The 14360-nt window shown below is 38.1% G+C and overlaps 2 protein-coding genes across 3 annotated transcripts in view; one reads left to right on the forward strand and one right to left on the reverse strand.

Moving 5' to 3' along the window:
- Positions 1 to 14334, forward strand: part of TFB1M (transcription factor B1, mitochondrial) — a 37317-nt gene extending 22983 nt beyond the window's left edge. For both annotated transcript variants that reach the window (XM_042473344.1, XM_042473334.1), the window contains 2 exons: positions 9859 to 9986; positions 13842 to 14334. In XM_042473344.1, the coding sequence (XP_042329278.1) occupies positions 9859 to 9986; positions 13842 to 14085 (372 nt within the window). In that variant the 3' untranslated portion in view covers positions 14086 to 14334. The remainder of the gene's footprint in view (positions 1 to 9858; positions 9987 to 13841) is intronic.
- Positions 1250 to 2927, reverse strand: CLDN20 (claudin 20). Its single transcript, XM_042473357.1, has one exon. The coding sequence runs from the start codon at positions 2603 to 2605 to the stop codon at positions 1943 to 1945; it is 663 nt and encodes a 220-aa protein (XP_042329291.1). The 5' UTR covers positions 2606 to 2927; the 3' UTR covers positions 1250 to 1942.
- Positions 14335 to 14360: the final 26 nt, after the last annotated feature.

Genomic DNA, 14360 nt, shown 5'->3' on the forward strand with positions numbered 1-14360 from the left:
TTGTTTGTTTGTTAACTTTCTGTCTTCTTTTCCTTCTTGCATTTCTAATCATAAATATAGTAATTAGTAAAGCAGATTCCTTCATTTCTAAAGCCAGTTGCACAGGTGATTGAGAACATATGAAAACTGCTGGAGCAGCTCATTGGATTCCTCAATGAAGCCTAGTAGCTGAACATGAGGGAAATAGTACTCCTCACCAACTATGGTACTGCCTGTGATTTTGGAGGTAGCATATAGCCATTGATATGCTACATTTCCTCTTAAAGTCTCCCATGTTGCCCACATTCCATAGTTTCACTGTGCACTGTGTGAAGAGGGGTTTCTTTTTGTTCCCTGAGCCTTGGTTCATATTGGGTAATCTAGGCTTCTAGTGTTATAAAAAATACAAAAACTTTTTTTTTGCCTGTTTCTCCAAAATGTGTACACAATTTCTCATGTGTGTTTTATGTATATCCAAATATTATAACGTGAGGGGGGGGCTCTTTAAGGCAACCTTTTCTCTCTCTCCCTGTGTGTATATGCCTTCAAGTCTCAAGTTGACTGTTAGTGACACATGAATTTCATAGGGTTTTCTTAGGTAAAGAACATTTTACTAGCCTCCTAATCTGATAAGCCATTTACGCCTTTTACACTTGGTAAGTGGAAGATGACTAGAAAAATAACCATTCAGGTATAAATACAGAACAAATATCTTTTTGCATCTTCTACAGAAGAAGATATGCCTTATCCATAAACTCAAATTATTGGCATTAGAAAACCAATATATCCATATATATTTATATTGGTTTTCTAATGCCAATAATTTCTAATGCCAATATATATATGTAATTTAGGATTGTGTTAAAGCTTTCATCTTTGTGTTCCTATCAAGAAATTCAAATTCGGCATCTCTTTTTGAATGGAAATGAAAGGTTCCCTACAGTGAATAATAATAATTTCAGCATGTTAAAGAGAAGGTTCTGAGAAGTGAGGCAAGTTAACCAAGTGAATCATGCTGGCAATGTAATTACAAACTGAGTTGCTATCACCTGCATGGACTCCATGTGGCAGACTGCCAGTAACTCTGGGGCTTGGTCCAAAAGTGTCTTATAAATAGTTTGCATTAAGTATTGGTTTGTATGGAGCATAATGATATGCAGATCAAAAACATACTCAAGCACTGAACAGTTAATTGCAACAAAAGTATTTTAGTTTGTTAAATCTAGTTGCAGATATATAACACACAACGTATAGATATAACACACAGGAATCATGAAAACAAAATATTTAAAAGTACTTAAATATTGAACTTGGAGGGTTAAAACTTTTACTTCAATTATAAATGCAGCATGATTGACATACCTGTTTCTTAGCCTTGGTAGGTGCATAACCTTAAATTAGCAGCAGACCATTAAGTAGAGAATTATTTTGAAATAAAAATGGAAGCTGCTGCAGGTAGTGGGATGTTGGGAGTACTTTGGGTTTTGGCAACAACTGAATGGCCATGTCTCTTTAGCATGTGCATACAATCATATTAGGGTGGGTTTGTTTTATTAATGAAGAAATACAGTTAACCATAGCAAATGGAAATTAACACTGAAGAAATGTTGCCACAGTTTAAAAACAAATCATGGGATTTTATAGACAGACAGAGTAGGTTTAAGTAATATCATAATTAAAGTTGAATTCTTGGGGGAAATTAAAGTGGCATATTGTAGATATGAACTGTATTTTTATGTAAAACCAAATATTTGTACTCTTCCTTTTGTTCTTTTCTTTTAAAATTCAGTTGCAAAGCAATGCCAACAATAACTTATTTAATTTACTTTCTTTAAAAAAAGTACTTTGTCAAAATTGAGTGACATGCCTTACATCAAGAAGAGAAAACTGTTGGTATTTAAAATCACAACCAAATGTACAGTAAACAGACCCCCCTCCCTTTCCAGCAGACCCACCACTGTATTTACACATAGTCTTTCAGGTTGTAACCTGTAGTGTTTTCTTGCTGAGCACCTGGGAATGGTTGCTGTGGCTTGTTAGGGTAAATCCATGCCCTCTGCTGTTTTTTAAAACAGGAAGTGCCAAAGATGGCACCTGCAGTGAGCAGAAGACCTGCTGAAATGAATCCGATGTAAACTGCTCCTCCCGGTTCGTGTTTACTGCTTTCTGGGACGGTTGGGTCCAGAAAATTTGAAATGATCTCCCTGGTGTACCAGGCTGTTGGTATCAATCCAAATATTCCTGCAAGGATAAAGAAGACTCCTCCTGCAAATGAAGTGTGGCTTTTGGTGTCTCTGTTCCCTCCCAGCCGGGTGCACTTCATCCCGACAGTGGCGATGCAGATCCCAAAAGAGGAGAGGATACAAGACAAAACCATGGTGGTCCGTGCTGTTTGGATGTAAACAGGGAGGGAAAGAATTGAATATTTCAGTGTGCAGCTAAACATCCCGGTGCTGTACCATGTGCAGTCCATCCAGAGCCCTTGCATCTGAGTTATGGCTGTGATGATGTTTGAACCCAGGTCTGCATTCACTTTCCAGTTGGGCAGTAAGGTGGCTGTGATTGCGCCAAACACCCCGAACAAGGCGAGGACAAAAGCGAAGAATTGTAGAGCTCCTGATGCCATGATGAGATTTGCAGTCACCTTTTGTCTGCCTGGTTCTCTCCTGTTGTTGTAAACGTGTGTAACTGTCTGATAGCTCCCTAGCCAAGGCTGTAGCTGTCTGTATGTGATAGAAGGGGGAGGGGGCAGAGTGGCAGGGCCAAAGGAAAGAGAAGTGAGCTAACAAGAGCTTGCATTTAAGATCCCAGCTATCTGAATGAATGACTGAACGTGACCCTGCAGCAGATGAGAAGGCTACAAAAGCACGGAGCAGCTGTACACAGGGCACTTCAACAGAAATGATTACAAATGAACAGTGTGTGTGAGCAACTGAGCACAAGGAGCAACCCTGGCATAATCTGCAGTGGAAAAAAATCATTTGCAATGTTCAGGCATAGATGCTAAAAAGCAAGAAAAGATTAAATTAAGCAATTTTGAGTAGTGGCCAGTTTAGAACCTTTAACATTGTTTAGTGACATAAGGTAGTAAAGCATTTATTCAAAAGTACTGTATCTTGTACTAAGTAGTAGTAGAAGTAGTTCTTCAAATTTAGATCGCTAATTAATGAAAAGATGGCTTGTATGACTATATTTTTAGTTCTTGTAGAAATATTATTTTACTTTTAGTTCTGCATAATAGTTTCTTAATTTCATTTTTTTTCACTGGTAGTTTAACATGTCCTTGTTTTACAAAGACCTTGGATACCTTACTACTGTTTAATGAAGAAGAGAATTCATCCTTCTGTACTGGGCAGTCAGATTTCAGTTTCCTATACATCGGGTACTTAATTTGTTTTGAGTCATACTAATCTTGTCTTGAATAATAATAATATTGTCATTGGGAGTAAATAAAATATTTGGAATACAGCCTACCTTGTGTTAAACACATCGAAGAAATGTTGATCTTAAAAGTATAGTTAAGAATATTCTCAGTGCTGAAATAAATAGGAGCAATATGCTCAACTTTAGCTGACTTGTGCTCTTGATGTTAAACTAATCAGTTCATTATAGTTTGATAGACAGAGTCCTGGTATATTGGTCTCAAACATTTCCTGTGGTCATTAAAATGATAACATAGTACATTATCATTCCCTTTTCCTCTCATTCAGAGGATTTACAGTGCACTCCTATGTATGCTTAATCTGAAGTAAATCCTGCTACATTTAGAGGATCTTAGTCCCAGGTAAGTGTAGATAGAATTGCAGCCTTAGATATAGAAGGGGACCAAGTGTGGCGATTTTACTTATGGAGCCAAATAAGTACTAGTACTGTATACTGTTAATCTCAAAATATTATAGTATATCCTGTGACAGTGATATTCACTCATACTGAACATGAGTCCATTTCAGGGCAAAATCTTGGAGGGGTGTTTTTTTTGATACTCCAAATTTTATAACAGTGACAGTTGTTTTAATTGAGTGGGATCACTGTGACTGTATGGTTAACATTGCAGATCTGAAGGTTTATCAACATAGTACATGGAAGTATAAGAAAGGTTTGGGAAAAACCAGTAAGATTTTCTTCTCACACATTTTGTGGGCACACGTGCCTGCTCCTAGCATGCCATCTTTGCCTAGGTCTCCTAAATTAGAACTAGGCTCAATCACTCTTTAACTCTTTAGGATCAATAGTAAAATCACATTCAAAAGGCTTAGCACCAGTCAGTAGGAAGTTGTGGGCTAGATGAACCAGTGGTGTAATGTAGCCTGAATAGGTTTACTTTTTGGATTTAGTGTGATAGAAGTAAGAGCAGAATTTAGAAAAGTTTATTTTAAAACATACATTTAAATTATTTTTTTAACAGTGTTTGATTTGGAAGGGCTTACAAACTAACATTTTTTATGAACAGGAGCATGCAACGGAAAAACAAGCCAGAACATAAAAGTTACAATTCAGTAATTAATAGGTTCTTCTGCTGTGCATTTTTCAGTGTAATGAGACTTTGACTCCAAAACCCTGCTGTCAACATGTAAAAAAACAATGAAAGCTTTCTCTGCTGAAACAGCAATTTATTTTAACCTGCTCAGCTAGATCTTTTGGGGAGCAGGGAGGTGTTTTTTTAAAAGCACTTACAGCCTTATCTGCAAATTATGTATTGTATCCACAAAGAAGATATGTTTAGGAGAGAAGTCTTCCTCTCATTCTCACTTTCATATACTACCCACTTACTACTTATAGATTTTAATTTTCTGTAAGGAAAGCAATGGAAGAAAGAAGCTTGATTTTTCTCAGAAGGGTCTTTTAATAGGCATGTGCTGTATCTTTATTACTGTTTTAAAAATACATTTAAGCTTTTTAAAATTGTGGTGTTTTAATGGATAGCTTATTTAATTGATTTTGCCTTTTTATTAGGGTTTAGCAGTATAGTTGTATATTGTACACTTACATTGTAAGCCTGCTTTGTTGCATGTAGGGAGAAAGGCAAGATATAAATTAATTAAATAAAAGATAAATGAGCAATTTAGACTGCAACACTGTATAAATTTAACCAGGAATAGTCACCAATGAATTGCATCTGAATAATCATGCATAGGAGTATGCTGCAGAGTCAGTTTATCAAGCCAGTAAGTAATAGGTTTGCTGTCCTGTAGAAAAAAAATCTTCTTAGGCTACCTGTTGTGGAGGACCAGCAATTATTATTTTTCCTGCTGTTCTTGGGAAGCCATTATATTTGTGCCCACTCAGTACAGTTGTTCATTTCTTCCCTGGAAATTTGCCAGGTACCAGCAACCAGTGGCTTATCGAGTAGAACCTATCCAGGGGCCACAATGTAGAATAGTACTGCTTTAAAAGACATGTCAGTTATTTATTTTCACATCTTTTGGCTAAAGTAGTGTATGTTAGTTCATTGTGTTCTTCAGGCAGTGATTTTAAAAATAAAGTAGCATATGACTAACTTTCAAAGCTCACCTTGCTCCTTTCCTCAAAGACCCACTCTAACAATGCTTCAGTGATAAATTTCCAAGATAATCCTGTTCAATATATCCCATGAGTTCTTTCTTGGCATCTACTGTTGCAGGGGTGTGTCAAAAATTTGTCCCTTGTGGACTATAAGTTGGAAAGTATTTCTTTTTCTTCAGCAGAGGGTGCGTACAGAGGAAAGCATCCAGTAGCTGCACCTATCTCAGATTTTTATATACAGTAGCTGCAAAGCTGCCTTGGCAACTTCATTCTGGAGATACCAATATGGGATAGGGAGGGCAAAGGTGATATTTCATGCTGACCATAAATATTACCTGGACTGCTCTGTTCACTACCTGACTGGAGCCTTCTTCCCCTGCCCCCTTGCATCAGGAAGACTGACTTTCTGCACATCTTTCTCCTGCCCATAATCCTAGCTTGGAAAAAATGGGCAACCAAGCCTTACAAGTGGCTGATAACAGATTTTAGGAGCTACTGTGTATTTCAGTGACAGATAATCTCTACAACTTTCTAGTGATGTCCAGACGTTATTTCACTTTAGCTTGATTTGGGGAAGAGAGCGATTTTGTTAAATCTATTACAGCAGCCTTCTCCAACTTGCCACATTCTAGACATGTTGGATTACCACTCCCATCATCCCAAAACAGTTATGATGGCTGAAACTGTTGGGACTTGTAGTTCAACACATTTACTTATTTCATTTACATGTGCACATCATGTTGAGGGACACATTGTTTAATTAACAAATCAGTGTAACACATAAAAAGGGCATGCAAAATCTTTGTCCTTTTGTGCTCCCTGAAAACTTGCTTTGTTCAAATGCCTGCACCATTTTTGAAGTTCTGGTCAGCCTTGTGAGATCACTTGATCTATATTTCTGAGAAACCAGTGGGGTGTGAACTCTTGAATTCATTCCAGAGCAGGTGCATATGTTTACTCCCCGTTGGTCTCAAAGGCTGAGAAGGGAAATGGAGCTGTCCCTGGGTGGTACTGTCTATCTCATTTGGCTATCTCTGATGGTTTCTCCTTATTTCAGTTTTTAAGTTCAACAGCTATAAAAATTGAAACAATCAGATTTCCAAAACAATAACGGTAGTGTCTCTCCAGAACAATTAGAAACATACTAAATGAAAACCACAGTGAAATGTTATGCAGTTCCAAACATTTTAAACATCAACAGTAGTGTAATAATTAAACCTTAAGTTCAGTACTTACTTCTAAATTGGAGCTGCAAGATGCTTTCTTGGCAAGGGCAGTTGTTGAAACACAAGCTCTTTCAAGGTAAATATCTCTAGTCCTCGTAAAAAAATTGCATTGAGGTGTGTGTGTGTGTGTGTGTGTGTATATATATATATAGCTCTCTGGTATTATGAGCACAGCAATGCTGCTGGTTCCCTGTCTCAGTACCATCTACCAGAGAATAAAGAATGACTTTGTTTAATGAATCTGCACTAGAGAAAATACTTTGTTTAGGGAGTAAAAACAAGTGATTATGAAGGAAACACATGTAAACCCTTAGTTCGAAAAGCATAATGATTTCCAGATCTCGAGTTGAATGTTTTGTAATAACTTGGAAATCTTGGGGATCTGGAGAAATTTAGAACATTAAGTATTTTTTTTAAAAAATGAAACTTACTTTTTTCCTTACAATTAAATCAGCTTTGAAAACCATAAGAAAAAGTAACTTTTTAGAGTAAGGTGTAGTGCACATGATGATGAGAATTAAGGCCATATATATTGCATAACAGCCACTCCAAACCCTCTACAAGAAGATTATCATTTCCTTTAGGGCTGGTCACAGATTTTATTTGATAAATATGTCAATTTTGCATACCTGCTAATGGCAGCGTGTAGCCTTCTCTACTTCTTTCTGTAATTAGTTGCCTTTCTCTGAAGACCATAAAGCAAAAAGGTAGCAGTCCTTGCTGATGAGGCTTATATGAGGGGCATCAGATGAAGCATATATAGCAAACAAAACAAGAAGGGAAACTTGCTGATCATGCAAAGAGATAAATAGGTGTTTCTCTCTGTTGTCTGGCTTTTCTTGACACATGGAAAGGAAAGGATTATTGGTTTGTAACACATTTATGTTTGACAGCTGCATAGTTTTGTTACTTGTAGTCTTGAAGTAACTATAGCTTTGATTTTTTTTTTCAGCAGAGTGCTACAGTTGTGCTTTTAGGAAATTGCCACAGGATTGTAATTCAGGTTTGTGCTTGATTTCCACAGTCCATGATAAGCTTGGTTCTTGCAGACACCAGACATTCTCTGACTTGGGTCTCTGACTTTCCTTTGGAGCTGCTTAATACCCATAACATAACGGAAGAGATAATCCTGTTCTCTTGCTCATGAGAAGAACATTGTCATTATTGTTATTGACTTTGGTGATGATGTCCACATGATTGGAGAAGGATGCAAACCTGTGTGAATTTATGAGGTTCATTTGTTTTCTGAGTGATTTTGATAGGGAGTTAGCATTGATAGGGTTGGAAGGTTTGTTTTAAGGTGTGCTTTTAAGCATGGGGGTGGATGTTAAGTCAGTAGGGTGACTGACACTGGAAATATATTATGGGCACGGCATTGCACAGCAAACTTCCATACATTTTTATGCTGTTTAAGAAGATACATTCTATTAAATGAGGGATGAAGTAATGTGTGATCCTCCAGTTGATGTTGGCTACAAGTCCCATCAGCCCTAACCTGTATAGCTAATTGGGGGAATGATGGGAGTTTCCCTCCTACATCTGAAGGGCCATGAATTCCGTTTGTTCTCTAAACAAAGACATCACTACCAATGGAAATGTATCCTGGGTTGCAGATTGTGGAGGGCAGGGAATCCACAACATCCTGGGCTGCAGAGTGTGTGTGTCCATTTTTCATGCAAGGATTTCCAGGGTCAAGAACAAGGGAGGTGAGAGAATAGGGAAGGGACAGAAAATGGGGAGACTTGGGTCAGTGGATTCTTGAAGGCTACTTCAGTGGAACTTCTGAAGTTGCAACCTTTGCCTCTTTCACAGTCACCAACTGTCCTGAAATGTAGCGGGTCATTATTGTACTTGGAGTTGTAGCTATGTAAGACTGGAATATGTGTGTATGAAGGTTTTTTTTTAATATGTTCCAATAGATGGAAATCAAACTACAGCTCTAGAAGCACAAGAGTTTCTAACCTTGGACAATCAGGTTTCTGTTCCAGCTGTTGACACGTTCCCAAAGCAGCTTTCAAAAAAATAATTACAAAAAAGCAAATTAAATTAAAAAAATTGAAACAGCACAAGATATAAACAGTGTTACTGTGTTGCTATTCCATTATAGAGGACAACAAGACAAATTAATGGGATTCTTTAGAACTGTAGGAGACTTTGGGGCAAGTAAGCAGAAGGAGCAGAACTGGAGGGTTGGTTTGTTTTTTACGCTTCTGTCCTTCTGTCCTTCAAGGAGTTAAATGCAGCAGATATCATATACTGTATATAGTTACAAGTTGTTTAATTTTCCTTTTCTTCTTTCAGTGCTTTTCTGGACCTTTTTATGCAAAAGATTTGTTTTCTTAGTGTGCAAGAGAGAATCTAGGCTTAATTGCATATTTCTGACATGCTTAGTATACAGAATTTTTGTGTTTTCAAAACACACTTGGGCAGACAAAGTGTTAAGAGGGTAGGGATGTGTGTCTAGATGAAGTTGCACTTTGTGTTTGCAGTAATTGTTTTTCTTCTAGAGAATACCAGCAAAATAACTTGAAATTAGTGTCGTTTATATTCTATTTGATTTTTTCGTACCCAGCCTGTTAATATGCACAAGTGAGAAATAGGATATAATGTCAGTAATTTCGAGTCATCCGATTACAAACAAACAACATTTTCCTGTAACTGTTTCTATAGTAACAAAGCAGCTTTCCTTCTTTCTGAGAACTCAAGCCTATGATGGAGTGAATAGCAAAATGTCTTTTATGTATCTACAGGATGTAAACAGCCATGTGTAGCATTGAGACTGTGGTATTTTCCGCTACTATATTTTATGAATGCTCTCCTGTTATCTGATTTACACAAGTATTTATTTATGTCAGCTTGGATCCAAATGTGTGTGGAAAGAGAAATTAGACAACAGGCATTTGGTTCTGTTTCTGCAGTAGCAATCTTTGACACTGATGTGTCCCTACTTAATCTGAAAGCATACTTTACACGATAATACAAGAGCCTATATACCAAGTTGCTGTTTTGCAGATAAATGGAATCATATTTATTACATTTAAGTTCTGCTTTAATTAGAAATTCTATAAACAAATAATATTTTGACCAATTTATTTTAGAGTCACAGGTCCTTTTTTTAGAGCAATAATTTTCATTAAATCTTCATTCACAGGTAGATGTGGCTGTTATTCATTTTACACCACTAGTGCAACCACAGATAGAACAGCCATTTAAGCTGGTGGAAAAAGTTGTTCAAAGTGTTTTCCAGTTCAGAAGGAAATACTGTCATCAAGGTGTACGGTAAGAGATCTTACTCTTATATATCAACTATAGCCTAAATCTACTTGTTAGTCTCCATTGAAGTAGATTCATTAAATCAGTGGAAATGTTGATTTACCAAGTTCTAATTGATTTAATGGGTCATCTTTAATGGGCACTGACACGTGAATGTAGGCCTTTACCATGAAAACAACAGTGTTGGTATAATGACAATCCCAAATGTAGTTATATAAGTCTTGGTGACACAGTAAGTATAGGAAAGTGAGTTTGGCCATCATACACGTAACTCTTCCCACTCCCTCAAGGATTCATTTCTTGTCATTGAAATGTTGTCTCTTTATTTAGAGCCAGATACAGCAGCCCAAATTGTTCCTGCAGTGACCAAATCCCTTCTGCTCCTACTTAACATAGTGCCCCTGAAGCCTCCCACCCATGGCCATTCATGTTTGGAGGAGGAAAGGCTGCAGAATCATCTGCCTGTATCTTCATAGCCAAACCTGGCATGATTACTTCAGCCACTGAGACCTGTGAATGACTTTGGCAGACTTCAGTGGATGACACACTCGCTTCATCTCTGGCTACGGAGATATAGGGAGATGCTTCTCCAATCCCCTCCACAATCCTCCAGACATGAACTGTTATGGGGGAGAGTTTCAGCAGCAATATGGTAGGCCTGGAGAGGGGCTGATAAATGGCTTAGCATAGTGTAGTTCTATGTTTGGAATTTTTAAGCTATACTAAGCCATGCAGGATTGCAGAATTGACTCCTGCTTTAGAAGTCAAAATAAGAGTATTTTGCTCAATGAAAATTACATTAATATCCTTTGTGTTCCTAACCTGTGACTAGAATTCTAGTTACACTAGTGTAACGGTCCATTATTCTGGTCTAGTACATTTTTCTTATAGGAGTGCAGAGCAGCAGGAGTGATGGGAGGCAGAGAAAGATATTGAAATCTGTCAAAAAGCTGCCTGATGGCTCCCATGCAAATTGTGAGCCAGCAAGACAGCCTACTCTCCTGACAGAAACCACTTCTTCTGCCTTCCCCCATTGCTGCTATGCCTGTGGTTGTTTTATTTCTCTCATTGCTACCTATGCTTCTGTAGCTATGCTGGTAAACAGGATCTACCCTCTTAGCATGAATATATTATCTGCATAGTTTCAGGAAAGGTCAAATCAATACTGTACTTTTGGGAACTTCCCAAAAGTAAGAAGGTGTCATTTTTGTCATTTTCCCCTGGCTTTATTTTCGCGTTATTGCTGTTTGGTGCAAACGCATCTGAAAAACATCCCACATTTGCGGGTTTTTTCTACTTTTAAAATCCCATTTCTGAGTGGGATTTGTCTAGTGAGATAAGGCTCTAAGGCTAATAAGTCTGAGCTTGTATACTCAGCTGCAGATAGCCCATAACAATCTGGAAGAAGTCTTGCTTTAGAATTATTCCCACAAGGAGCCCTTTTTGTAAACAGGTATTTCTTCCACCTTAGAAGCAGTGTTCTCCTTCTTGAGATGGTTCCAATGCACTGGGCTTTCCCCACAAGACTTCCAGTTTCAGGGAAGGGACTGTCCCGTTTTTTACAAGCCACCTTGAGTCCTAGGGCTGGGGATAAGGCAGGATGTAAGTAAATAAAATAGTCTTCTGGTGAAGAGTTCTCCAGCACAGTTATGTCTGGACATGACATGAATAGACCCTCTGCTGTGTTCCTACTGCTTTTGCCTTCATAAGCGGCTTGTTCCTGTACCAGGCCTTAGCCCTCTTCTGAGAGTTCCAGACTGAACTTTCCTCCAGGCTTTCACTACCTTGTTCTCCCAGATACAGCTTCAAACCTGGTGAAGCACCAATGACTGAATTTATATATCAGCATCAGACATTTCAGCAGTGCTCCCCAAACACAGTAGGAATCTGCTTCATGCCTAAGGTAGTTGAGGCACATCTGTTCTGTGCATAAGTGGAATGGTAGGGATCTGGAGCTTCACATGTCAGTCCCCTCAGTGATCCAAAGTGAGAATAGCAGTACCAGAGGTTTTTTTGAACTGTTGGCTTTATGTCCAATGATTCAACTTTGTTTGTAGTCAGAGTCTGTATGGAGCGTTACAGACTGCCTAAAAGTGGCGGTCTGCCGGCGCTGCCAGTTGCTCCGCGAGGGAGCCGCAATAGCCAAACCACTCAACTCCCTCACGGAGCAAAAAGAAGCCCCAAAATGGCTCTTCTCTTTGCGGCGTGCTTATGACCTTGCGAGGTGCCAGTGGTGCACTCACGGCGTCATATGCACTGCATGACATGCGGACACAACACGTCTGCTACGTCAAGATGGCGGTGCCCGTGTGGAACAGGTGCCGCCATTTTGTATGGACTCGGTCTGTATTAGGGTTAGGGGTGTCAGGAAGCGATGCCCCTTTCTAACCCTAGTACGTTCAGAGTGTGTACTTTATGCCCGTTCGGAACAGGCCTAAGATTCTTTTAAAGCTTTGCTGGAACCCAAAAGGCGTATCAGAAAGTGAAGCATCTGCAATGGATAAGTATCTGTGCTGACTTTAATTCTGTGTTCTGAATTTGTCCATTCTACCCTTTTCATAACCAAGCCTGTCTTTGAAAATTTTATGTCTATTACAGCTAGGTACCAGCTATAGCCTCAGTACCTCCAAGCACAATTTCTTCTTCTTATATAGGGAATTATTCCTTACTGAATTTCTTTCTGCTCTTGGGGATCAGAAAGACATAGTGCACAAATTGTTTTTTTTTTCTTATTGTAAATATTCTTGGTGAAATTATTATTTATTCCATTATGTGGACATTGGTTTTTTAAAACTTTTCTAGGTTAAACAATAAAAACAATATATAATATGAAACACCTACCTCCACTAGCAAAAATGTTTGCTGGACTGAAATTCCCAGTAGCCTTAGTCTTAGTCTTCATTGCCAGTGGTGAGGAATGCTATAGCAGTCCAACATTTGGAAATCTGCTCATCACTACTGGGAATATATGCATAATCAACGTCATATGTTGAGAGAGAGAGAGAGAGAGAGAAGTGACTGGTGCCTGTAACTCATGGCTGTATATGTACTGTAATACAGTCCATGTTGGGGGCCCTGTAAATTTTGTGGAAGTCTCTGCTAATTCAGAAACCTGCTTAAGACTTTGTGTCAAGGTCAATAGTTCAAGTATCTGTCATAATTTATGTCATTCAGGAACAACCCAAAGTGATGGTGTTAATTGATGCAACTTTAAAATTATGGCACACCCAGTATATGATAATTGCCATGTATTGGTGAGGGTACTTTTGGTGACTTGAACTCCAAAAGGTTAATAGCAAATACTTATTGTATAGCTATTTACAAAATATTACCCAGGAAGATTCTCAAGGGAGTCTCACATCCAATAGTACTTTGAGGCCAGTGCTGTCACAAACTGCATCATGCAAGATCTTCACAGTAACAGATCATCCTGTCTTCATTTGCTATCCTAATATAAGACCTTTCCAGTTTCTCCTGCACAATCCAGACATTAGTATACGATGCAGAGAATTAGTACAACATGGTAAATCCAGTTGCTGGTATCTGTGGAGCATGAAGCCTACATTTCCCTCAGCATATCCTCCACCTTCCCAGTGGTATCCAGTTAGGTGTATTTAATAATTTGTAGGGAGGTGTGCATTGTAATGGTGTCTTTATATTGGAAAGTAATGGTGTATGTTTTTGTTGCAGGCAGCCAATTATATAATGAGTGACTAAATAAAAACATGAGATCAATTTATTGCAGTTGGCTGGCAGTGACAACAGAAAATTAAATGGTTGAGGGATTTAAATAAATACACAAGTGTTGCTTAATTCTTTTTACAATTTCCCTTGCTTATCATGTCTACTATTATCTTTCAGGATTTTATTTCCAGAAGCCAGACGTTTAGAAAAAGCAGAACAAATGCTCATGTTGGCAGATGTTGATCCAACTCTACGCCCAACTCAGCTTTCCATGTATCACTTTAAAAATCTTTGTGATGTTTATAGGAAAATGTGTGATGAAGACCCAGATCTTTTTGTATACAATTACAGACATGAACTGAGAGAGAAGAGACTAAAGAAGGCAAACTTTAAAAGGACGGTGGATGATGACTTGATATAGCTAATTCTCTAAAAAGAGCCTGCCAAGAAGTGCAATCATTTTTGTTGACTGAAATTTTCATAAGCATTTCTGACTCAAAAGATATATGAAATTCACAGAGGGGAGACTAGCATAAAATGAGCATAATTTGGTCTCAAGACACAAATGATGGTGTTTTGCAAATATTACAGTTGGCTCTCTGTATTCATGGTTTCATCTAGCCACAGTTTGAAAATACTCCAAACAAATAAATAAAATTCCAAAAGTAAACTTTGATGTTGCCATTTTATATAAGG

Source organism: Sceloporus undulatus, chromosome 1, assembly GCF_019175285.1.
Source record: "Sceloporus undulatus isolate JIND9_A2432 ecotype Alabama chromosome 1, SceUnd_v1.1, whole genome shotgun sequence".
In the NCBI taxonomy this organism is placed as follows: Eukaryota; Metazoa; Chordata; class Lepidosauria; order Squamata; family Phrynosomatidae; genus Sceloporus; species Sceloporus undulatus.

Coding starts and splice junctions, on each gene's coding strand:
- CLDN20 (XM_042473357.1), bottom strand. CDS start 2,605: ATGGCATCAGGAGCTCTACAATTCTTCGCTTTTGTCCTCGCCTTGTTC.